The 24,949-nt window shown below is 34.7% G+C and overlaps 1 protein-coding gene across 5 annotated transcripts in view; it reads left to right on the forward strand.

The window, feature by feature from the left end:
• BANK1 (B cell scaffold protein with ankyrin repeats 1) overlaps window positions 1–24,949 on the forward strand; it is a 316,505-nt gene that overhangs the window by 109,576 nt on the left and 181,980 nt on the right. For all 5 annotated transcript variants that reach the window (XM_057727798.1, XM_057727799.1, XM_057727800.1 and 2 more), the window contains one exon: window positions 10,442–10,547. In XM_057727798.1, coding sequence (XP_057583781.1) covers window positions 10,442–10,547 — 106 coding nt within the window. The remainder of the gene's footprint in view (window positions 1–10,441; window positions 10,548–24,949) is intronic.

A 24,949-nucleotide genomic window follows, 5' to 3' on the forward strand; every position in this document is an offset into this window, starting at 1 on the left:
GTTTTGTTTTTTTCTCTCTTTGTTTTATCATTAATGTCATTAAATATCTCCATTAAAGAGTCTGTTCAAGTTTGGTCAAGTTAAATTTTTGAGACTTTCTTGACATTATGTGAGGGAGAGGTCAAGTTGAAAACTTCAGCACAGTCAAGCTTCAATCAATGGTCTAGAAGAGTGTTTTTCTTTTTTTAACTTCTATCAGTTGCCTTTACATAACTATGGTGTTTATACATTTTGCATGATTGATAGAGATGGCAGAAACTGCTAATTGTTCCCTAGTGTTTCTTTTTCCTTTCTTAATGGTAATATAACTTTTATCTGGGCACATGACCACCCATGTAAGTATTGCACTTCCTGACTCCCTTGCAGCTAGGTGCAGTCATATAACTAATTGATGGCCAGTGGCATGTGAATGGAAGTGATTTGTACAAATTTCTGATCATGTCCTTAAAAGAAGGGTCCAATCGTACTCTCCCCGTCACTGACTTTTTCCTTTGATAAGGGAATGGTGGATGAACCATCCAGAACCATGGAAATGGTGTATAGTAGTAAAACAAAATAGAGCCTAGGTCCTGTGATCCAGGAGCCATGACATCAGTCCTGGACTGCCTCATTACAGACTTTATGTTGAAGAGAAATTGGCTTCTATCTTTCTTAAGCCACTGGCATTTTGGGTCCCTGTATTATAATATAAAACTAATTTTAAAGATAAGCAATTACTTAATTTAAAAATTTAGAAAGAAAAAACAAACTAAATTATTTGTTCAGTCATGGCAAATGCTAATTTGGGGAGTGATGTCTCCTTATGAATAGGTATGCATTTTTCTAAATCACAGTGATTACATTTCATGAGTTATATCTGAGGGCTCACATCAAAGTATTTAAAGAAAAAGAGATTAATATTTACTGGAGATTTTATATATTTACTCATTTAAACTCATGAGTAATTCTGTCAGGTAAGTATTATTAAGGTCCATAGCTAATGAGTCCTGAGCAGGCATTTCAGTACAGGTTTCTCAGACCTCAAAATATATTTTCTTCCTGTTATAATTACTTTCAAGTTCTTTAAAGAGATTCTTTAATTGAATGATTGAATACCTAATCAATCATAAAGTATTTGAAGGAAGTGTTAAATTGCATCACTTTATATTCTTACATTTATTTTTGCATACATAGTCACAGACATGTTGAAACTCTAAGAACTGACTCGCCCAAAACTTAGAAAAATTAATATGACAATGGAAAATAACTTTTATCTTAGCCCAATTTACTTATTTAGGTTATTCTTTTACATTAACTTCTTGGAGTTGAATACTCATAAAGTAAAAAAGAAAAGGATTTTTATAACCCTAGAAAGTATTTGCTCTGCTCTCTTTCCTATCATTCTCTTTACAAGCTGTAGGAGGAAATCTTGTCTAAGATATGTTATGTAAACTATATATCAAATTCTCCTTTAAATGGCTATTTTGGCTTGCTTTCATAGCACACATTATGAACAATGGAACGGACGAAGTGACTTACTTTCCTTTTGCTAGTGAAACTTAAACAAGCATAGCAATTTGTTATATTAAGAAAAACAAGATGTTTTTCAGCCCAACCATTGACTTTCCTTTTAGATACTTGAAGATAAAGAGTAAAATGCTATTTAATGGATTTTGTCTCCTATTACGAACATTTCATAGCCCTCCTGTGGTTATTTCACTGAAATCATTTCCCTTGTTAATCAAGATTCTTTACTATTATTGTATTTCTCTACCAGATTAAAAAAATAACTTAGTTTTCTGTGGTCAACCTGATAGGTTGCTTCACCCAACATCAATATTTAAAAACCCTTTTCCTTGCCTCTTTATACTATTGAAGCTGGGGAAGCCAGATTCTCATGTTTTTAACCACCCGTGCATCTAGAGCTGGTCTTGTGAGACAGTTTTAGACAATGAGACCAAGGGGACATCTTTAGAGCTGTGGCTTTTCTGCTTAAAAAAATGGAAAGAATAGATCTGTTGACAATAGCCACCTTTCCCCATTTTCCCTCCATCTATGCCCCTTCTCTCCCTCTATTGGCTAAACATGAATATGATGTTTGAAACTACAGTGTCCATTTTGAAACCATGGGACCACAATTTATTCTTTATTTTACTTAAATAATTTCAGATTTTATTCTTTCCTCCATGACTAGAATGTAGTATTACGAAATGTAGTATGTTTAGAATGTGAAGCCATAAGTTAAAATCTACTACTTATTAGCTCTGCAATTTTGGATGTTACTGACTTTTTGTATCATGATTATAATATCTAAAAAATATGCATTTAAAAAAATCTGCCATTCAGGAATGTTATAAACATGAGATAAATTATATAAAACCTAGCACATTATAAGTGCTTAACATATGATAATTATTACTACTACCTAAAATTCTTTGAATCTGTTTCTTTGTGTAAAATTTATCCTACACCTACAATATACACTCTTTCACTCCATGCATCTTAAGTATCTCCCAGCTGCTTACATTACAGCACTCTAAAATCCTCTCAAGGACAGTCTCTCAATGCTGTCATGCTCAAAAGGTGCCCACACCCCTCATCCAAGAAAGGGCAAATCAGACTTTGAAGGAGTACTACTATGTAAACAGCTTTTCACTTCAAGGAATTCAGCTTTGTGTAGTGAATATCTTCTATTTTTTCTGGTTTATTTGTATTTAATTAAACTTTTAATTACTAGAAATTTTAGATTCACATGTATTTGTAAAAAATAATAGATATTGTAAAAAAATAATAGAGAGATGTGCATTTGGTAGTTATATGTTTTACAAGGAATTGGTCCATTTCATCTAATTTGTCGAATTTATGTGTGTGGAGTTGTTCATAGTACTCCCTTATTATCCTTTTGATGTCTGCAGGGTCTATAGTAGTATCTCTTATTTCATCCATGATATTTGTCATTTGTAAGTTCTCTCTTTTTTCTTTGTCAGTCTTGCTAGGGGTTTGTCAGTTTTATTGATCTTTTAAAAGAATCAATTCTTTGTTACATTGATTTTTTTTCTATTTTTGTATTTTCAATTTAATGGATTTCTACATTGTATTTATTATTTTCTTCTTTCTGCTTGCTTAGAATTTATTGTAATATCTTTCTAGATTTCTTGAAATGCAAGCTTAGATAATTGGTTTGATAATTTTTCCTCTTTATTTAATGTATATATTTTGTGCTATAAAATTTTCTCTCAGCCCTGCTTTAGCTGTATTCCACAAATTTTGATATGTTATATTTCACTTTCATTGAGTTTAAAGTATTTTTTCATTTACCTTGAGATTTAGTCTTTGATTCTGGATTATTTAGAAGTGTATTGTTTGCCTTCCAAATGTTTGGAGACTTTCCCATTATTTTTATGTCATGGATTTCTACTTTGATTTCATGTAGTCAGAAAACACTTACAATTTAAAGTATTTTAAACTTGTTGAGATTTGTTTGTATCCCAGGAGATGCTCTATCATGGTTTATTCCACAGGCACTTGGAGAGAATATGTATTCTGCTGTTGTTGGATGGGATGTTCTAAAAATGTTGGTTAGTTCCTTGTTTAGATCATTGGATGATAGTGTGTTGAGTTTTTCTATATTCTTGCTGATTTTCTGTCCACTTGTTCTATCCATTTTTTTTTTTTTTTTTTTTGGCACGCGGGCTTAATTGCTCCGCGGCATGTGGGATCTTCCTGGAGCTGGGATCGAACCCGTGACCTCTGCACTGGCAGGCTGACTCTTAACCACTGTGCCACCTAGGAAGCCCCTGTTCTATCCATTTTTGAAAGAGGTATTTATGCCTCCAACTATAGTTAAAAATTTGTCTATTTCTCCTATCAGTTCTGCCAGTTTTTACCTCACATATTTTTGCAGCTTTGGTGTAGACACATTTGGGATTATGATGTCGTCTTGATGGATTGATCTTTTTATCATTATATAATGTCTCTTTCTGTTTTTGTTAATCTTCTTTGCTCCAGTGTCTACTTTATCTAAAATTAATATAGCTACCCATGCTTTCTTTTGTAATGATTCATGATATATTGGGGTTTTTTTAAATCCTTTTACTTTTATCTGTCCATACTGCTGATTTGAAGTGTTTCTTAAAGAGAGCATGTAACTAGATCATGTTTTTAATCTGCTCTACCAATCAGCTGTCTTAATTGGTATGTTTAGGGCTTTAGTCTGCCATTTTATTTTTTGGTTTTAGTTTACGCTCTATTTTTTATTTATCTGGGCTTTTATCTTGCCTTACTGTGTTTTACTTAAACATTTTTTTAAGATTGCTATTTTTTATTTATCTCTGGTGTTTGAGTATATCTCTTTGCACATCTCTTTTAGTGATTGCTCTAGATAATGTTATGTATTCATAACTTATCACAGTCTACCTATGTCCTCATTTTACCTGTTTGAGTGAAGTATTGAAATCTCACCTCCTTTTCTTTCCCTCTACTCTTACCCCATTTATGATATAAATGCCTTAGATATTCCATCTACATACATTTATAACCACATCAGACAGTATTGTAGTTTTTGCTTCAAACACCAAACGTAATTTAGAAAACTCAAGGGGAGAAGGAAAGCCAGTTGTATTTACCAATGTTTTTTAATTTACTGTGTTCTTTCTTCCTTACCCTTGTTCCACAATTCTTTCTTTTATCATACTCTTACTGTTTAGAGAACTTGTTTATTCATTGTTTTAGGGTATATCCGCTGGCAACAAATTTCCTAAGTTTTCCTTCATTTGAGAATGTCCTAATTTCCACCTTATTACTGAAGGATGTTTTTGCTAAACATATGATTCTTGGTTGAGAGTTCTTTTTCTTGTAGTACTTGTCAGATGTTGTGCCACTTCTTTCTGACATCTGTGGTTACTAATGTGTTTCTAATTGTTTTTACCCTATAAGTAAGGTTTTATTTCTCTCTCTCATCTCAAATTTTTTCTTTGTCTTTAACTGTTGAAGTATATTTATGATGTCTCTCAGCATGGAATTCTTTGGGTTTAGCCTGTTTGTGATTTGCTCAGTTTCTTGAATCTATATGTTTGTCTCTTGATACATTCAGGATGTTTTCAGTCATTATTTGTTTGTGTACTTTTACTTCCCTACTCTCTTTTCTCCTCTCCTCCTGGGACTCTAATTACATGAATGTTAAATATTTTGTTATACTCTCACAGGTATCTCACACTCTAGTTTTTTTTTTTTTCCACTCTGTTTTCTCTCTTGTAAAGATTGAGCCTTGCCTCTTAGGCAGACTATATGGCAAGTGCCTTAAATCAGGGCAGGAGTCCCTCCCAGAGCCTCTGAGGGGTGCAGGCTGCTGGTCCGAGGCTGCAGGGTTGGAAATTAGGCTGCCTGTGAAGGACTGGTCTGGGGAGGAAGCTGTTCCAGCAAAGGGCAGTTTTATCGACAGCTCACTGTGGGGGGCAAGCCTCCATGTGTACCTGAATCTCCCCCAGAACTCATTTCTTCAGTGTGAAGAAATACCAAACTTTTGTACAGAGAACTTTTTACAAAAGGCAAACTTTTTAGCTGTGTATCCACCCTAGTCTATCCCACCTGGCTGAGTGACTATGAATAGGGGTCACTGCTGCTGATGAAGAGCCTCTATCAAGATGTTTGATTGGACATTGACAAAATCAGATATTTGCAATATTTAGAGCTGCTGTAGCTGTTCCTTAACAACAAGAAATAGGCTGAATCAGTAGTACGTTAGCTGTCTTTCAGGTTGGTGGCGGTCAGTTATAACGTGGAATATTCTCTACCGGGTCTGTAGCTGTAACTGTGATGTACAGGCAAAGAAAAAAAAAAACAAACTTATGAAAACAAATAATGCAATGATATTAGGATATACACTTTTGTATTTTTATTCTTATATAAGGTTATTTGCTGGCTATTGTTGGCCTCTAGTTCAGTCTGTGTTATTTAAAATCTAATATATGAATTATTTGGATTGAATTCATGTTCGGGGCCACCTTGTTGTATGTATTGATGTACAGCCTTGAATGTGAATAATTATTGTAAACTATATTTTACAACTTTTTTTCTGGCTTTATTATATAAATTTTCTATTTGGTCGATGATTTAATCATATCATAATTTAATGAATCTGTTTATTCTTTTTTCCAAATATTTGTGCTTTAGATGTAGTTACCGGATGATGAATTTTCCACATATGCTCGATAGTCTTGTAATAAAAAAGCATGTAGAGTGTAAAAAAAAAAAAAAAAGATTGAGTATTTTTTATTGTTCTGGTTTTAAGTTTACTGATTGTTTCTTCTGTCCTTTCCATTCTGCTGTTGAGCCCATCCACTGAGGTTTTATTTTGATTATTACATTTTTCAGTTCTAAAATTTCAAATTGATTTTTTAAAAATAAATTTATTTATTTATTTGGCTATGTTGGGTCTTCGTTGCTGCACACGGGCTTTCTCTAGTTGCCGCAAGGGGGAGCTACTCTCTGTTGTGGTGCATGGGCTTCTCATTGCGGTGGCTTCTCTTGTTGCAGAACACGGTCTTTAGGCATGTGGGCTCAGTAGTTGCAGCACTTGGGCTCAGTAGTTGTGGTGCATGGGCTTAGTTGCTCTGTGGCATGTGGGATCCTCCCAGACTGTAGATCGAACCCATGTCCCCTGCATTGGCAGGTGGATTCCCAACCACTGTGTCACCAGGGAAGTCCCAGATTGGTTGCTTTTTATACCTTCTATTTCCTTGCTGAGCCTTTCTATTTCCTTGCTGAGACTTTTTATTTTTTTATTTATTTCAAGAATGAGTTAATTGCTTGTTGAAACATTTTATTATGGCTGTTTTAAAATCTTTGTCAGATAATTGCAAAATTCTTCTCATCTGGTGTTGGCATTTATTGATTGCCTCTTTTCATTCAGTTAAGAGATCTTTCTGATTCTTGTTTCTTGTATTATAATTGATTTTCTATTGAAATCTGAACATTTCAGTTATATTTGAGAAGAAAAGGAGAAAGTATAACTCTTTCATCTTCCCAGAAGTAGAAGTCTGTACTTCTAAATATGCTTTATATTATAGAAATTTTATGTATTTTTTCTCTTTTAGGAAGAAATACTCATTATAATAAAGTTGTTTATCAGAAATAAGTATATATGTATATAACATCTCATATTCAAATACAATTGTGATCTATAAATATATATGCAAATTACTTTTTAAGTACGTTCATCAATCCCACATTCCATTAGGGTGCTGAAATAATTCCCTTGGAAAATGTCATATGTTTACCTCATTATTTTGTAATTATTCTTCTATTTCATTTTTTTGTCTTTTTGTATCTTAGTTTTTCTGCTATCTTTTTCTAATATTCTTGATAGATATAGATCTATGTGTGCATGCATATCTATATATATTTATATTATTTGTGTATATATATTTATGTATGTATATTTAATTTTTCCTAAAACCACCCACTATTGTCAATATAATTTTATCATTTTATTCTGCTCTTATTTTCATATCAAGTTGCTCATTTATAACTAATGTCTTAGGTTGATTGTGAATTTTGCTGAACAAATATTAAACTACTTAATTTTAATCTTTCTACTTGAAGAACAGTTGTGCCAATCTCATCAAGTTTTCTTAGGGTTGCACAATTTATTTTAAGGAGAGAAAAATTTATGGCATTTTCAAATTTCAACGCCAATATTTAGAAATGATGCCTATTTTCATCCTTGAAATTTAAAAAGAATCATAACTACTCAAATCAGGTTTTTCTAGTTAGGGTATCTTCTGCGGAGAAATTCTTTGGGGATTATGTTAGTAGCCATTTCTGTGATTTTTCACAGCTATGTTTTATGTTCTATATAGTTTATTTATATACAAGTATAATGGTAACATGATAATGAAATTGAAAACAGAAGTGATTCAGCTAGTTACCATAGGCTGGAACATTAAAGGGTATCTGCATTCCCTCTTAATTAATTAAATATCCTTTTCTACATAGTGAGGTTTTTTGTTCTGATTTTAAGAACACTGCTACTTCATTTTAAAAATTCAATGATATAAGCTGTAGCATTTCTCATATTAAAGTGTCGTAGTGCCTCTGTGTGAGAAATTGCATTTCTAAGATTCCTCTTGGGAACTCATGCTCTTTTGAATTCTCTGTGTCTCAGAATTTCAGAGCTGAAGGAATCCCAGAGGTTATCTTATGCCTAACTTATACAAGAGTTTAGTAACTCTATGACACACTAATCTCTCTCATTAAATCTTGTATACTTTGGGGAAGAAATAGTAAGTTTGTTTCTTTATTTTAAAATGTCAAGGACGAGATAATAGCCTATGCAGAACTCTCATGGTCATTGACACAAGTTTTTAAGAAACTTTACAAACTAATGTTAGGATTTTTATAATTTCTTAATTCCTTTTATCACGTCCTATAGACAAAACATATTCTTTTTGAGCTTTAACATAAAGAATGTGCAAATATATTGCCAGTAATATTTTGCCCCACCATTCTTAACAATGACTTCCTGAAAAGATTAAGTAATAATTAGTATAAAGTAGTCACAACATTGTTTATAGAATATGTCAGTATTCAACCACATAAGCAATCATAGTTATGCTGATATTTAAATAAGCTTAATTTAATCCACATAACAAACATATCCATGTTAGGTATTATAGGCCTTAAACAACGCCTTATTGCTTACAGGTTGAATTAAAATCTTTTTTGTCAGACATACAAGGCCCTTTTTGAAATGCCCACCACTTTCAGTCTCATTCTTCTGCAGTTTTATGGAAATTCCTGAGGTCCTCAACCCTGTCATGCTCCATGACACCTCCCTGACTATATGCAAGCTGTGCCTTTAGTCCAGAGCTCCTTACTTGCGTAGCATTCTCAGCTTAGGTCATCTCCTCCATACAGGCTTTCCTGACCATTTCTTCCTCTCTGGAACTGAGCCACCTCTTTTTTTGCCTGCACTGTACCTGACCCAGAGAGACTTTGTATAATAGTACCTAGAACTCAGTTCATTGCCCATAAACAATTACAAGTCCCTGAATTTTTTTTTTTAATTGGCTGTGTTGGGTCTCTTTTTGCTGTGCGCGGGCTTTCTTTAGTTGCAGTGAGTGGGGGCTTCTCTTCATTGTGGTGCACGGACTCCTCATTGCCGTGGCTTCTCTTGTTGCAGAGCACAGGCTCTAGGCACGTGGGCTTCAGTAGTTGCAGCACATGGGCTCAATAGTTGTGGCTCACAGGCTCTAAAGCGCAGGCTCAATAATTGTGGCGCACAGGCTTAGTTGCTCCGCGGCACGTGGGATCTTCCTGGAGCAGGGATCGAACCCGTGTCCCCTGCATTGGCAGGCAGAGTCTTAACCACTGCGCCACCTACAAAGCCCATCCCTAAATTTCTTGGTGGCAGACCTTGTTGCCTCATCTTCCCTCCTCCTTCTTCTTCTTCTTTCTTTTTAATAAATGATCCAGAGCAAAGGGCTTCATGCAGTTCATAGCATTCATTCAGTTAATGTTAGGTTTTGCTTTGCATTACATAGCTATAGGTTGAGAAAATTACTTTCATGCTTTCTCTCCACTTCTAAGCAGAACTTTTAGAAAATCCAGAAAGGTCTGAACCACTTCATTCTTTGAGGTATCCAGATTATTGAAAAATGAAGAAATAGAGTAACATCTTTTTTTTAACCCAATAATTTAATTTCTGTGACTTCCTGTTGGCAATATGTCTAATTTATTTGGAAATCATTTCCAAAGTCTCTGTTAGATACTTTTGTTCCACAGTCCTCTCTCCATATCATGGCTTTGTTGATTGGCCCGCTTCCTCAGCTTTAATCATCTGTGTCGCACGTCAGTTTGGTCCCAGCCTTTGTTTCGCAGAACAGAGTTTGAACAAACGGTGGCCTTGGCAATAGTAGAATGCTTGGATTCTGCATGGCTCCTTCTAAAATGTTCAGAATAGGGAAATAAAGTTGATATGTAGTTATTTTATATCTAAAGGGGAAAAAAAATAGGCCAAGGTGAATGTTCTCCCTCAGTTTGACACAGAAATAAAATAATTTATTTAAGACTATTCCATTTCTGACCCTTAAGTTGAAGAATCAGATGCATCATTTTATTATTTCATTTTTTTTAAATGTAACATGTATTTTAACAGAATTTATTATTGAAACAAATTGCAGTGTTGTCATTGACCTCCTGTTATGCTCTTCTAAAATTAGTATTTAAGTAAATTAACTCATCCAAAAGCAAAAACTTATTTCTTGCATCCATTTTTCTGTTATTCTAATAATTGGCTTTTAGGCAAGTCCCTAATGTTTTGTATTATTCTTAAAAAAAAAGGTATAAGTATTATTAAAGACTACCCAGTGTTTACTCCAGTCAGTAATTTTCTATTTTATTGCACTGAGTTTCTCTGTATATAATTGAACTAAGAAAATATTTCCTTTTCATTTGAAAACAGAATGACATTGACGAACTTGATGATATTCTCACATCCACATTCAGACACGAGATACCATATTATAAGTTTCAATCACTCCAAACTGAAAACAGCCCTCAAAAAGAATGTGAGTATTTTCTAAATGCATTAATTATTCTTTTTGTCACATTTCAGTGTATATAACTACTTAATAAATATTATAGCAAAGAATATAGTATTGCTGATGAAGTGTTTTAGACAATTCCCATCTCCTGGTCAGTGAGCTGGTTTTTATTCTAAGGAAATATTTGGATAATGTATGATGAAAATTGTTCATCATAGCATTATTTATAATTACCAAAAATGGAAATAACTTCCAAAGATAGTAATTGATCAAATAAATTTTGGTGTATCTATTAATGCAACTATCATAAACAAATTTTATCATAAATTGATTTGCTAGCTGGAGTGATGCTTTGATATATACTTAATTGAATAAAAGCAGGGTATATAGCAGTAGATAGAGTGTGATCCTCTGTTTTTAAAAGTACATTTGTTTAACAGAATTTTTGTTTATGTATACACATATATACATATATATATATATATAAATTGATGGTCTGGACAGATATGCATCTGCCAACAGTTATGTTTCGGTTGTACAGTTTCAAGGATTACATTTTTTCATTTTGCTTAATATGTGTTTGCTACAATGACTGCATATTATTTTTATCATAGAAATATATATATATACACACATATATATATAAAAGCATATATGGGAGATACTATTAAAAAATCATACTTCTGAATGTTATCAGGAGTTCAGTAGTATACTTTCTATATTGTTTGTTCCTGCATAGTTGGTTGACACATTGTTTATAATCCACTTATATGCCCAGTATGTGCCAAAAACTATGATGGAGATGTAATGGTGAGTGAGACAGGCATGGAGCTAAAGGATATGAGAGGTCCCCTGTAGGCATACCGTAGGACTGATGAGCAGAGATTTTTTTTCTGTAGAGTTTCTGTGCTATTGAAGCTATTTGAAACTGGCAGCCTGAGGGAAGTGGGAAGAAAAGAATGGGAACCTTAAGGTACAGCCAACTATGATTCACCTAGATGTGCTAGAACCTGCATTATGTATGGTGAGGTTACATTATGGGGAAAGGTCACTGGTAGGCTAGTTTTGAATAAGTAATCCTGTGAGAGTAGTGCGAACTTATTTTTTATTTCCCATATACATTTTAACAATACAGTTCACTTAAAAAAGTTAGGTGAAAAGGAACATGACATGATCCTTCACTTAAGACACTCATCACTTAATTGGGGAAACAAGATAATATATATGTATAATAGAAAGAAACAATGTGCTATGCTTCATGAAATTGATTATATTGACAAAAAGAATCTTAGAGAAAAGCTATATTATTTTTCAGGATGTGCTTCCTAAAGGAGGTAGGATTTTACCTAGGTCTTAAATGATGTGTCTCAATGAGAAAAGAGAAAGGAAACAGGAATTCTAAGGAAGGAAAGTGTATCCAAAGCTATGAATATGGAATTACTACACAATTTTACAAATTTTCTCAGCATTATATTTGTTTAGGTTTGTGGAGTGAGAATTATGGGATTGGAGAGGATGGGATGGTTTTGGTCTCTCATTTTATAGATAAAGAATTCTAGGTAGGTTTGAAAGTGTTTCTCAGTGTCTCATTTAGGTTGTAGGATATGAATTTTAGAGTTGGTAAAGATGGAAAAGATTTGGTCCTTTATTTTTATAGAGAAAGAATTATGGATAGGTTAAACTGGAGCACCTCATAATGTGGATCTGATTCAGTAGGTATCAGGTACAGTTAAGCTTCTGCTTTTTAAACAAGCTTCCAGGTAAAGCTGATGCTGCTGGTCCTCAGACCTTTCATTGAGTATCAAGGGTTAGAGCAGTGGTTCTCAAACTTGGTGCATATTATAATTAGCTGCAGAGCCTTCAGAACACCCCATGCCTAAGCCACACAACCCCCAATTAATGAAGAATCGGGGAGTGGGTTCCAGCTATCAGTACTTTTTAAAGTTTCCCAGGTGATTCCAATGGGTAGCCAAGTTTATCAATCCCTAATTTTTTCAGTGTATGACAGACCTGCCAAATAATTCATCTTCATACTGGTCTTTGACATAGGAAAAATATTACTCTTTCTTTACAAAGGTTAGAAAGTTAATAGCACGTGAACATTTTGAACCATTATTAGAATGTAATGATTATTCTGTATTTGAAAAAAAATTATAAAACAATTGCATTTTTAAAAAGAAGCTAAAAATGGAAAGTTCACTATCATCTAGGTAATTCATTCAGAAACCATATTGCTGGGTATTGCTAGATGGCAGATGCTATTAAACCCATGACAGAGCAAACAATATAACATAACACTAGGCTCTAATTCCTAGTGGAAATGCAAAATAACAGCACAAATTACATAATAAAATATGCAAGATAGACATAAATATGGCTGAACTCATGTTTTGCTTGCCTCCTTGGCCCTATAATCTTGGATCAATGTCAGCTTCAAAATATCTGGTCTTTAAGACCTTGCACCTACATTTTCCTAATCAATATTAGGAAATATATACCCAGTGAATTGGGTATAATTCTGAATGTCTATCCCTGAGGACAGTTCTCCAATTATTTGGTGAAATGTCTTATTTATTAAACATTTATTCTTTATTACTCTGCATTTTAGCTAAATAAATTGGAGGTTAGGACATTGTGAGGGGAAGTAGTTCTAAGGAATTGACAGAGCATACTTGAGTATTGACCTTTCCTAAGGAGGAGCTGTGGAACTCTCCACAGATACCTATGGTTCTTTAAAAATATGAAGCTAAATGCTATGTTAATCAAAACTATTTATGTTATTATTATTCCTTCCTCTTTTCCAAGTTGATTTTGGTAAATTCTGGAATTAGTGCCCTGTCACTTCATTTATAATAAGTAAATTGCTATTGTGCCACTATGTCTTGGTCATTTTCACTTCTGTTTAGCCAGTAAACCTCCTCATTTACTTTTTTTTTTTCATCATTTATAACATTTATTTATAACAAATTAAGTGTCTTACTGCACAGAGATACAGGATCTTTTCAGTATGCTAAGTATTCCCTTGTAAGAATTGCGTTTGGCTGAGAATTAACGGTCTCCCCCCACCATGATCTTAAACTTCTTTTTACTTTTTTACCCCTAGGCAGGCAGAGTTGAGCAGGATGGGGGTGTTGCAGAGATAAGATAGAAAGTATACAAGATAACAAAGGCAGTTCAACTCGAGGATGGAAGATGCCTTAGAGGACTGGGACGGGGAGGGTGGGGGGGACTCGAGGGAGGGTGGGGTGGGAGTCGAGGGAGGGAGGGAATACGGGGATATGTGTATAAAAACAGATGATTGAACTTGGTGTACCCCCCAAAAAATAATAAATAAATAAATAATATTAATTAAAAAAAAAAGACAGTATACAAGAAATCAAACCTGTTTTAATGTTCTCTTACCTTGTAAAGTTTCATTATTTTCCATTGATAAGAATTTTCCATAGAAAAAAGTTTTCCCTGGAAGTAGAATATAATAAAAGTTTTCCAAATGAACTGATATATTAATGCAATGTATCATACATACATTTTGAAAATAACAACATAGGAGCAATTCATAATATAGAAACAATTCATAACAACTTTCTAGTGTGTGAATCATCAGGGACTGTGAAATCAATATAGGCGCTAACAGATAATTTTTTTGATATATAAAATACTGGAATAGAAAATATCAGAGTGCATCCCTTAAAATAAGGGTATCACTGTGAGCAACTTCCATTTTGGTTGTAGATGTGTATATAAACACACATAACCTGGGCCACCATGAAATCAGTTTGAATGACTTGACTTGGTGTAGTGGAGGCAGAACAGCATATCTGGCCAACCACAGTAGCTTCAGTCCCTCCTGTGGCTCTCCCCTATTCTGAGTTTCAAGTGATCTTCTAGAGTCTCATAAGTATTAGTGCAGCAGGTATGTAAATTTCCCTAACTTCTCTTTAGGAACCCTTTCCATGGCTGGGTAATGCTGAGGACCTCTTGTTATGGATAGGAAAATATAAGTTGTATAGTTTGTTTTAAACAGTGGCTACAGTTGCAACTTAAATCTTTGTAAGTATCACTTTAGGGTAAAGGAAACTAGGTTATTCTGAGGCAGATCATGTACCTTTACCCAGAAAGGAGACTGGCTTAATAAAGCCCATGCCAGTTTCTGGAAAAGTATGTCAAAGTGTATAACCATTTACAAAAGTCATCATATCTTAATCTGAAACAGGACAGCATACGGTCACCAGCAACATGTGGCAGTATTAACTCAGCATATTATTTCCTAATATGTCTATGAAATGTGGAGCATGTAACTGGATATTCAGTACACACGTAGTAGTCACTGTGGCCCTAGGATTTATCTTGAACTTGTAATATCTTTAGGTTCACAGAAAATAGCTCATTTGCTATCTGCTTAGAGGAGAACTGAGTGTCACTGAGTTAATTCTTTTTATATCATCAAATAATTTAGACATGCAGAAAAATATAGAGAATAATATAAAAAACACCAGTACCTGTCATTTAGGATTGCCAAACTTTAACGTTTTGTCACATTTGCTTCAGATACTTTTTTAAGAAGTAAAAATTTTACAAATCTGGTTGAATTTGTCTGTTTCCCTCGGTGATTCCATACACTTGAAAAGTAACCATAACTTTAATTAAATTCCTTGATGATCATTCCCTTGTAGTTCTTCAGTCTTTCACTACATACATATGTTTCATTAACTCATATACACTCTTGTGCAATTTTATAGATTTTATATAAATTATAATCACTTTTCCTTCAACTTACTTTTGCACAATGTTAATTTTTTATATTTATACATGTCTTTATGAAGATCTGCGTCATTCATTTGAAATATTCTATAGCATTGAATTGTTTAACTATACTACAATATGTATCTGTTTTCCTATTAATGGATAAGAATGTTCTCAAATTGTTTATTGTTGCAATTAATTCTACAATGAACATTCTTGCATTTGAATTCCTATGGGTATATGTGATAATTTCTCAGGAGATACAGTTACCAATAGAATTTCCTAGTTAAACAGGTATGTACTTATTCCATAGTGCTAGATGTTTTCAAGTTTCTGTGGAAAATACTGGTACCAATTTATAAATAATTCTTCCGGCAGTATTGTGCCATTGTTCCACATCATTTCTATGTTCAGAATTATGAGGCAAATTTTTATTTGCAATCTTACTGGTGTGAGGTGCTGTCTTACTTTTCAATTAACATTGTTATTACAAATATAATTGAGCATTTTAGTTTTGTTTACTTACAACTTCATTTTTGCTCAATGAGTTTTGATTCTTCATTTATTTATGTTAGTTATCTTTTTATTACCGAATTTTGGGAGATTTTTCTTTTTCTATATATATATATTCTGGATAGTAACATTTGTCAGTTTTTTTTTTATTGGAATATAATTGCTTTATACTCTTGTATCAGTTTTTGAGGCACACCAAGGTCAGTCATCTCTATTTATACACATATCCCCGTTTTCCCTCCCTCCCTCGATTCCCCTCCACCTTGCCGGTCCCAGCCCTCTAAGACATGATCCATCATCAAGTTGAACTCCCTTTGTTATACAGCAACTTCCCACTGGCTATCTATTTAACAGTTGGTACTATATATATGTCTATGCTACTCTCTCACTTCGTCTAGCTTCCCCTTCACCCCCTGCCTCCCAAACCTCGAGTTCTCCAGTCCATTCCCTGCATCTGCATCCTTGTTTTTGTGTTGTCACTGAGTTCATCAGTACCATTTTTAGATTCCGTATATATGAGTTAGCATACAATATTTGTCTTTCTCTTTCTGACTTACTTCACTCTGTGTGACAGACTCTAGGTCTATCCACCTCATTACATATAGCTCCATCTCGTCCCTTTTTATAGCTGAGTAATATTCCATTGTATATATATGCCACATCTTCTGTATCCATTCATTTGTTGATGGGCATTTAGATTGCTTCCATGTCCTGGCTATTGTAAATAGTGCTGCAATAAACATGATGGTACAAGTTTCTTTTGGGATTATGGTTTTTCTCTGGGTATATGCCCAGTAGTGGGATTACTGGATCATATGGTAGTTCTATTTGTAGTTTTTGAAGGAACCTCCCAACTGTTTTCCATAGTGGCTGTACCAACTTACATTCCCACCAACAGTGCAGGAGAGTTCCCTTTTCTCCACACCCTCTCCAACATTTGTTCTTTCTAGATTTTGTGATGATGGCCATTCTGATTGGTGTGAGGTGATACCTCATTGTGGCTTTGACTGGGCATTTCTCTGATGATTAGTGACGTTGAGCATCTTTTCATGTGTTTGTTGGCCATCTGTATGTCTTCTTTGGAGAAATGTCTATTTAGGTCTTCCGCCCATTTGTGGATTAGGTTATTTGCTTTTTTGGTATTCAGCTGCATGAGCTGCTTGTATATTTTGTAGGTTAATCCTTTGTCCGTTGTTTTGTAGGCAACTATTTTTTCCCATTCTGAGGGTTGCCTTCTTGTCTTGTTTATGGTTTCTTTCGCTGTGCAAAAGCTTATAAGTTTCATGAGGTCCCATTTGTTTATTCTTGATTTTATTTCCATGATTCTAGGAGGTGGGTCAAAAAGGATCTTGCTTTGATGGATGTCATAGAGTGTTCTGCCTATGTTTTCCTCTAGGAGTTTTATAGTGTCTGGCCTTACAATGAGGTCTTTAATCCATTTTGAGTGTATTTTTGTGTATGGTGTTAAGAAGTGTTCTAATTTCATTCTTTTACATGTTGCTGTCCAATTTTCCCAGCACCACTTATTGAAGAGGCTGTCTTTTTTCCATTGTATATTCTTGCCTCCTTTGTCAAAGATAAGGTGCCCATATGTGTTTGGGCTTACCTCTGAGTTCTCTATTCTATTCCATTGATCGTCCTTTCTGTTCTTGTGCCAGTACCATACTGTCTTGATCACTATGGCCTTGTAGTATAGTTTGAAGTCAGGAAGCCTGATTCCACCAACTCCATTTTTCCTTCTCAAGGTTGCTTAGGCTATTCGGGGTCTTTTGCATTTCCATACAAATTGTAAGATTTCTTGCTCTAGTTCTGTGAAAAATGCCATTGGTAATTTGATCAGGATTGCATTGAATCTGTAAATTGCTTTGGGTAGTACAGTCATTTTCACTATGTTGATTCTTCCAATCCAGGAACATGGTATGTCCCTCCATCTGTTTGTGTCATCTTTGATTTCTTTCATCAGTGTCTTAAAGTTTTCTGCATACAGATCTTTTGCCTCCTTAGTTAGGTTTATTCCTAGGTATTTCATTCTTTTTGTTGCAGTGGTAAATGGGAGAGTTTCCTTAATTTCTCTTTCTGCTCTTCCGTTGTTAGTGTATAGGAATGCAAGAGATTTCTGTGCATTAATTTTGTATCCTGCTACTTTACTAAATTCATCAATTAGTGCTAGCAGTTTTCTGGTAGAGTCTTTATGGTTTTAATGTATAATATCATGTCATCTGCAAAGAGTGACAGTTTTACGTCTTTTCCAATTTGTATTCCTTTTATTTCTTTTTCTTCTCTGATTGCTGTGGCTAAAACGTCCAAAACTATGTTGAATAATAATGGTGAGAGTGCGCACCCTTGTCTTGTTCCTGTTCTAAGAGGGAATTCTTTAAGTTTTTCCCCATTTAGAACGATGTTGGCTTTTGGTTTCTCATATGTGGCTTTTATTATGTTGAGGTAATTTCCTTCTGTGCCCATTTTCTGGAGAGCTTTTATCATAAATGGATGTTGAATTTTCTCAGAAGCTTTTTCTGCATCTATTGAGATGATCATATGGTTTTTCTCCTTCAATTTGTTGATATGATGTATCACATTGATTGATTTGCATATATTGAAGTAATTTGTCAGTTTTATACATTGCAAATGTCTATTTAATTGATGACTTGTCTTTTAATTTATATGGTATCTTATGAAGCATATAATTAAATTCCTCATAAAACTTGTTTTCTATTAGAGCTGATCCTCACCTCATTTTTGAAATTATTTTTGCTCTCCTTATTCCTTTAGTTATCCTATGATATTTAGGATCAATTTGTGAAATTTCATGAAATACTCTAATAAAATTGAAATAACATTGTAGATTAACTTGGTGAAAACTGTTATTTGTATTATACCTAACTCTCTCTGTCATATGCATGATATTTTATTTATTTGGGTCTTTTTTACATCTTTCCAAAAAATATGTTTTTTGAAATTCTTAAAAACATTTGTTGGGTTTATTTCTGTTTATTTTATGGTTTTGTTAACATCAAAAAACCTATTTTAAAATTATTTGTGACTACTCCTTTTCTTGATACCCATGGATTGAGCCAGGGATATTCTAATGTAGCATAGTTCCACATGGAAAGAAAAGTTTTTGAAAATGAGGAATTACTTATCTTACTCCCTGAAAAGAAAATTAGGAACAGATAGAAGCAATATCAAGGATATTTTACAAAAAATGTTTTTAAATGTCTTCCCAAAATATGAATTTCTCAATGCATGAAGTTGTAAGGACCTTTTTAGTTTTCATTTTAAACCACCAGAGAAGAAAATTGGGGCAATGAAGAAATCAATGCGAAAGAAAGGAAATTGTGGGACACAGTGGAGGTGGGGGAGGCAAAGGGGAAGCTGGGATGAAATGAAAGAGTAGCACTGACATATATACACTACCAACTGTAAAATAGATAGCTAGTGGGAAGTTGCTGCATAACATAGGGAGATAAATTTGATGATGGGTGATGACTTAGAGGGCTGGGATAGGGAAGGTGGGAGGGAGTCGCTGGAGGGTGGGGATATGGGGATATATGTATAAACACAGCTGATGCACTTTGGTGTACAGAAAAAACTGGCACAACAGTGTAAAGCAATTATATTCCAATAAAGAGCTTTAAAAAAATTTTTTTTAATAAATTAATTAAAAAAAAAGAAATGGTGAAGATTGTTCCTCATTCTGACATGAGAAATAATAGATGATAGGAAAAAAATGTAATCATGTAAACTCACTCCATATTAGTAACAAACACATCACTGATGAGTAAATACACAAAATTAGGAATGGATTTGCACGTAACACATTATCAACACTTGTAGTGATTGAGTAAATTGGAGCTTTGGCATGTAAATTGACTGTAAAATTATAGATTCTTCCATTTCATTTTTTTGATAATACAACCTACAAGTTCAGATTTTCACCGATCCTACCAAGGATTTTTTTAGCATATTTTCAAGTTAAATTCATGAACTGATGGTTTAATTTGTATCAAATAATAATAAAATTAAACAACCACTTTGAATCCTTCAAAATGAATTTTTTACTTGATTAACCCCCCCCCCCAAAAAAGAGTATTTCTTTTAGTGTTATATTTCTATTATTCACTTTTACAGTGTTTCTTCAAAGAGTGTATTTCTCCAGATGTGAAGTTTGAAAATGTATGCTTATAAACATGACTCTGTTTTAAGGATGTAAGAAAATATTGGGGGGAAAAGGAAGAAAAAATAATGTCAGGACTAGAACTTGGCCTTCTCCATACCTGAGTTATTCCCCAGACCAGGAAGCACCTCTGGCCTTGTGTCCACCAAGAGCACAGTGAAAACGGAACAACATGTCTTACAGAATCAAAGAAACCATCCTAGTCTGAGGCTGCATTGTAACACTGTAGAGATAGGCCGTGTGGCATCCTGAGTCCAACAAGCATTTAGGCCAGCCTTTGACCACTTTGACCCGTGAGTGGTCAACCTTCTCTTCCCCCCAACAACATTCGTAATTCCTTTCTCATGCTGCCCGTTGCCATCACTGTAACATCACATAACTGTGTTGTTACAGTAAGGGAACAGTTGTGTAATAATTGAGGACTCTGGAGCTATAGTTGAAGAAGGTCAGTCTGCAAATGTAATATTTTCTCCCAATTAAGAAAACTTTGATATAAAAGATTCTATTAAGCAATTTCATTTGTCCATTTATATTGCAAGTGTAAGCAAAGTGTCAGACACTCTTCTAGGCACTCCAGACACAGGTGGACATTATAGAATAGTCTGTTTTTATGGAGTTTTATTTTAGTGAGGGCAACAGAAAAAAAACCAACAATAACAACAACAAAATAAGCAGTATTCTTTCAAAAAGGATACTGGTAATGACAAAAATAAAATGAAGTGAGAGTATAGGGAGGTGATGAAAAGTCATGCCAAGATTTTAAACATGGTTTGTTATCATCTAATTTACATTTTAAAATATTATCTTGTTGCTATAGAGAACAGATTACAGGTGTATAAGAATGGAAGCAGAGAAACCAGATAGGAGGCTATTCTAGTGTCTCAGGGAGACATGATGGTGGCTGTCACCTGGTATTGGCAGTGGAGGTGATGACACTTACTCTTACTTGGTAGATATTTGAAAGTGAAGATGATGAGACTTGCTGACATATTTTTCAAAAGCCCAGGAAGGCGGTCATACATGGTATTCACAGCCATGGCCTAGGTGAGATCATTCTGTAGAAACTATAGCTCAGAGCAAAGGTCTGAGTCCTGAGCAATGCAGTATTTAGAGATCTGGAAGAAAAGTTTCCATTAAAGGAGACTGACAGCAGGAACGCCTGCTGAAGTAGGAGTGTGGTGTCTTAAGAGACAAGTGAAGAAAGTACTTCTGAGGGAAGAAAGTGATCAAGCATGTCATATCCTACTTCAAAGAGTAAGAGTGGAAAATGCCACAAAATAATTCGTGATTTACAAAACTATTCATTAATGCCAAAAGTGCTCCCCAGTGGATCCAGGTGTTCCCCAAATCTTTGTACCAAGAATACCATGTAAATCTTTTGGTTTCTCCTGAAAGTCTCTATCAATAGATAGTGTCTCTAAAGCAAATGCTGGGAAGATAAAGTATAGTTCTGACTAACTGCTCCCCAAGACCCCCCAGATTCTGTGAAATATCTAAAACTAATTGAAAATTCAGACTGATTCAGAGAGTGCAAGATATTAAGAAGTGAAGTAAAAAAGCACCATCCAGAAGAACCAGAGAAGAGGATTATTTCAAGTTTCTAATAACTGCTGTTTGGACTCATTTTCTTTGTAGCAAACCTAATTTCATTTGGTATATACCTTCTTTCATTTTAGGCATCTCCAAAGTTGAAGACTGAATTTAGGTATATAGATATTGGGATAAGGAATGAATAGAAGCCTACAGGACAGATTATGAACAGGAAAATATAAAATACAAGGAGCAGGATAGCAGATGAGGAAAAAAATGTAACAAATTAAGCTGAGAATCCAAAGTGTGTGGTCACAGCAGGGTTAACAGCACATGATAGAGAACAAATGAAGCCTGAAAGCTCCAGCACTTGGCTTCATTGTCTCCAGTTAGTTTCACATCATTCCTGTCCAGCTGAGAACCAGTTTCCCACTTGCCTCTTCCTGGAAGCCAGAAAGGTGAGCTTTCTCACAGAAAGGTGAGAATTGCATTTTTACAGAAGAAATTCTTGACAATAATGGCAATCTGGGAAATAAGCGTGACCTCTACCCGTGATAGTTGACTGACTCTAGAAATTGTATCCTCCATGATCATTTATCAACAGAATCCAAGTGGAGATCACTTCTGTAAGAATATAATGTGTGATGTTTGGTTGAAATATTGTTTTTAACAGTGTTTCATTTCTCGCAGTGCTGTAAGACTGTGTTTCTCTAAGAAATAATTAAGAGAAGTATCCTTTAGCATTAAACTTTCTCTTCTATGGCGTCTTTTCTGTTGACTACACAGGAGAAGATATTTTTAAATACCTAAACTATGACAAAAGAGGAACACTGTTAGAGAAACTGAATAGAAGGGAGAGAAAGCCTACTCCAGACATATTTTGTATCCTTTGCAGTTTTATTTAGCTATTAGGTTAATCTCAATTTTATTGGCTATCCACTCTTGCTTATTTATGCAAACGAAGCCCCATTATTTTTTGTGTTGATACTTTTGCTCTCAAACTGCAGTGGGCTTCAGAATCACTTGGAAGGTTTGTTAAAATTCAGATGGTTGGGCCCCATTTAGAATTTCTGGTACCACAGATCTGGAGTGGGCCCAAGAATTTTATATATTTCACAGATTCATAGATGATGCTGATGCTATTGGTCTGTGAATCACCAGGAAACTACTGAGTGAAAACAGCAGTAACAGGTGGTACAATTTCTTTTCTTTGATAAGTTTCTGGATAAAATTGACATGAATAAAATTAAAGTCAAGATAGTAAATATTTTTTAATTCAGTCACTGTTCCAGGACCAAAAATCATGGATACAGAATGAAGTAGTCTTAGAGTGATTGTTTATCTCAAAAATGCATTTTTGAGTATCATTATTAAAAATAAAAATAAACCCCCATGAATTCTTGGAAGTTTAACAAATTCGGCTTCAAACTAGGGACTCTTCTAGATACTCAGGGAAGGTAGAGGAACCTGAGATAAATAAATAAAACCCATACACTCAGTGGGCACCCAAGAAGAGGGAAGAGAAAATAAAATCACAAAGATAAGTCTCACCAATGTAGTGTGTTCTCTACTAATAATAGCTTACGCTTGCATTTTGTGTACTCTGTGTCAAGAATAATTCTAAGCACCTTACTTACTTTATCTCATTTAATTCCTCTCAAAACCCCTTGGTAGGTACTATTATTTTTCCCTTATTTTAGCTATTATCGGTAATGCTTTTTTTTAAGCTCTTTATTGGAATATAATTGCTTTACACTGTTGTGCCAGTTTTTTTCTGTACACTAAAGTGAATCAGCTGTATTTATACATATATCCCCATATGCCCTCCCTCCCAAGACTCCCTCCCACCCTCCCTATCCCAGCCCTCTAAGTCATCACCCATCATCGAGTTGATCTCCCTATGTTATGCGGCAACTTCCCACTAGCTATCTGTTTTACATTTGGTAGTGTATATATGTCAGTGCTACTCTCTCACTTCGTCCCAACTTCCCCTTCACCCCCCGCCCACCCCGTGTCCTCAAGTCCATTCTCTACATCTCCATCTTTATTCTTACCCTGTCACTGGGTTCATCAGAACCATTTTTTTTAGATTCCATATATATGCGTTAGCATACGGTATTTGTTTCTCTCTTTTTGGCTTACTTTGCTCTGTATGACCATCTCTAGGTCCATCCACCTCACTACAAATAATTCAATTTCATTGCTTTTTATGGCTGAGTAATATTCCACTGTACATATGTGCCACATCTTCTTTATCCATTCATTTGCTGGTGGGCATTTAGGTTGCTTCCATGTCCTGGCTACTATAAATAGTGGTGCAGTGAACATTGTGGTACATGTTTCTTTTGGGATTATGGTTTTCTCTGGGTATATGCCCAGTAGTGGGATTGCTGGGTCATATGGTAGTTCCATTTTTAGTTTTTTAAGGAACCTCTAAACTGTTTTCCATAGTGGCTGTACCAATTTACATTCCCACCAGCGGTGCAGGAGGCTTCCCTTTTCTCCACACCCTCTCCAGCATATGTTGTTTCTAGGTTTGTTGATGATGGCCATTCTAACTGGTGTGAGGTGATACCTCATTGTGGCTTTGACTTGCATTTCTCTAATGATTAGTGATGTTGAGCATCTTTTCGTGTGTTTGTTAGCCATCTTCATGTCTTCTTTGGAGAAATGTCTATTTAGGTCTTCTGCCCATTTGTGGATTGGGTTATTTGCTTTTTTGGTCTTAAGCTGCATGAGTTGTTTGTATATTTTGGAGGTTAATCCTTTATCCATTGCTTCGTTGGCAAGTATTTTCTCCTATTGTGAGGGTTATCTTCTTGTCTTGTTTATGGGTAGGTACTATTTTAAACTCTGATTTACAGATAAGGCACTGAGAGTTTATGTCTTTTGCTCAAATGGTGGCACGCTGGGACTTGGATCCAGTCAGCCCAGCTGAGGTTATTAACCACTCCTCGGCCACTGCAGCCCTATACACTGTAAGGAGCTATAGCTCCAGGGGGTCACCGGAGCCCAGAGAAAGAGGGACAGTTGGAGGAAGCTTCCCAGGAAGATGATCTTACATTTAGAAGAAAGGTTATGAATTATTTCTGCTAAATTATTTAAAATTACTACTTTAATGAATAATTTATAAAGGCAAGTTTGAAATTATCTCACATACTCTTTATGTTACTTTTTGCAATCCCCAAAACACAGTGATTTTTTGTTTCATAGTGCATGATTTCCTTCAAATCACCCCCTTTGCCTCTATGGGCAAATACTGTCCTTTAGGAAGGAGCCCTGTCTGTTTTGTTCATGGATTTATTCCCAGAGCCCAGAAGAGTTTCTAGCACTCAATAAATAGTTACCACATTAACTTGATAATAGCAACAAAGTTAACCATAGACTAAGATCAATAAAACCCTGGTAAGCATCAGATATGAGACTAGTATTATTTGAGCTCCAAAAATAAAAGAGCTCTTCT

Source organism: Hippopotamus amphibius, chromosome 3 (genome assembly GCF_030028045.1).
Source record: "Hippopotamus amphibius kiboko isolate mHipAmp2 chromosome 3, mHipAmp2.hap2, whole genome shotgun sequence".
Taxonomy (NCBI): Eukaryota; Metazoa; Chordata; class Mammalia; order Artiodactyla; family Hippopotamidae; genus Hippopotamus; species Hippopotamus amphibius.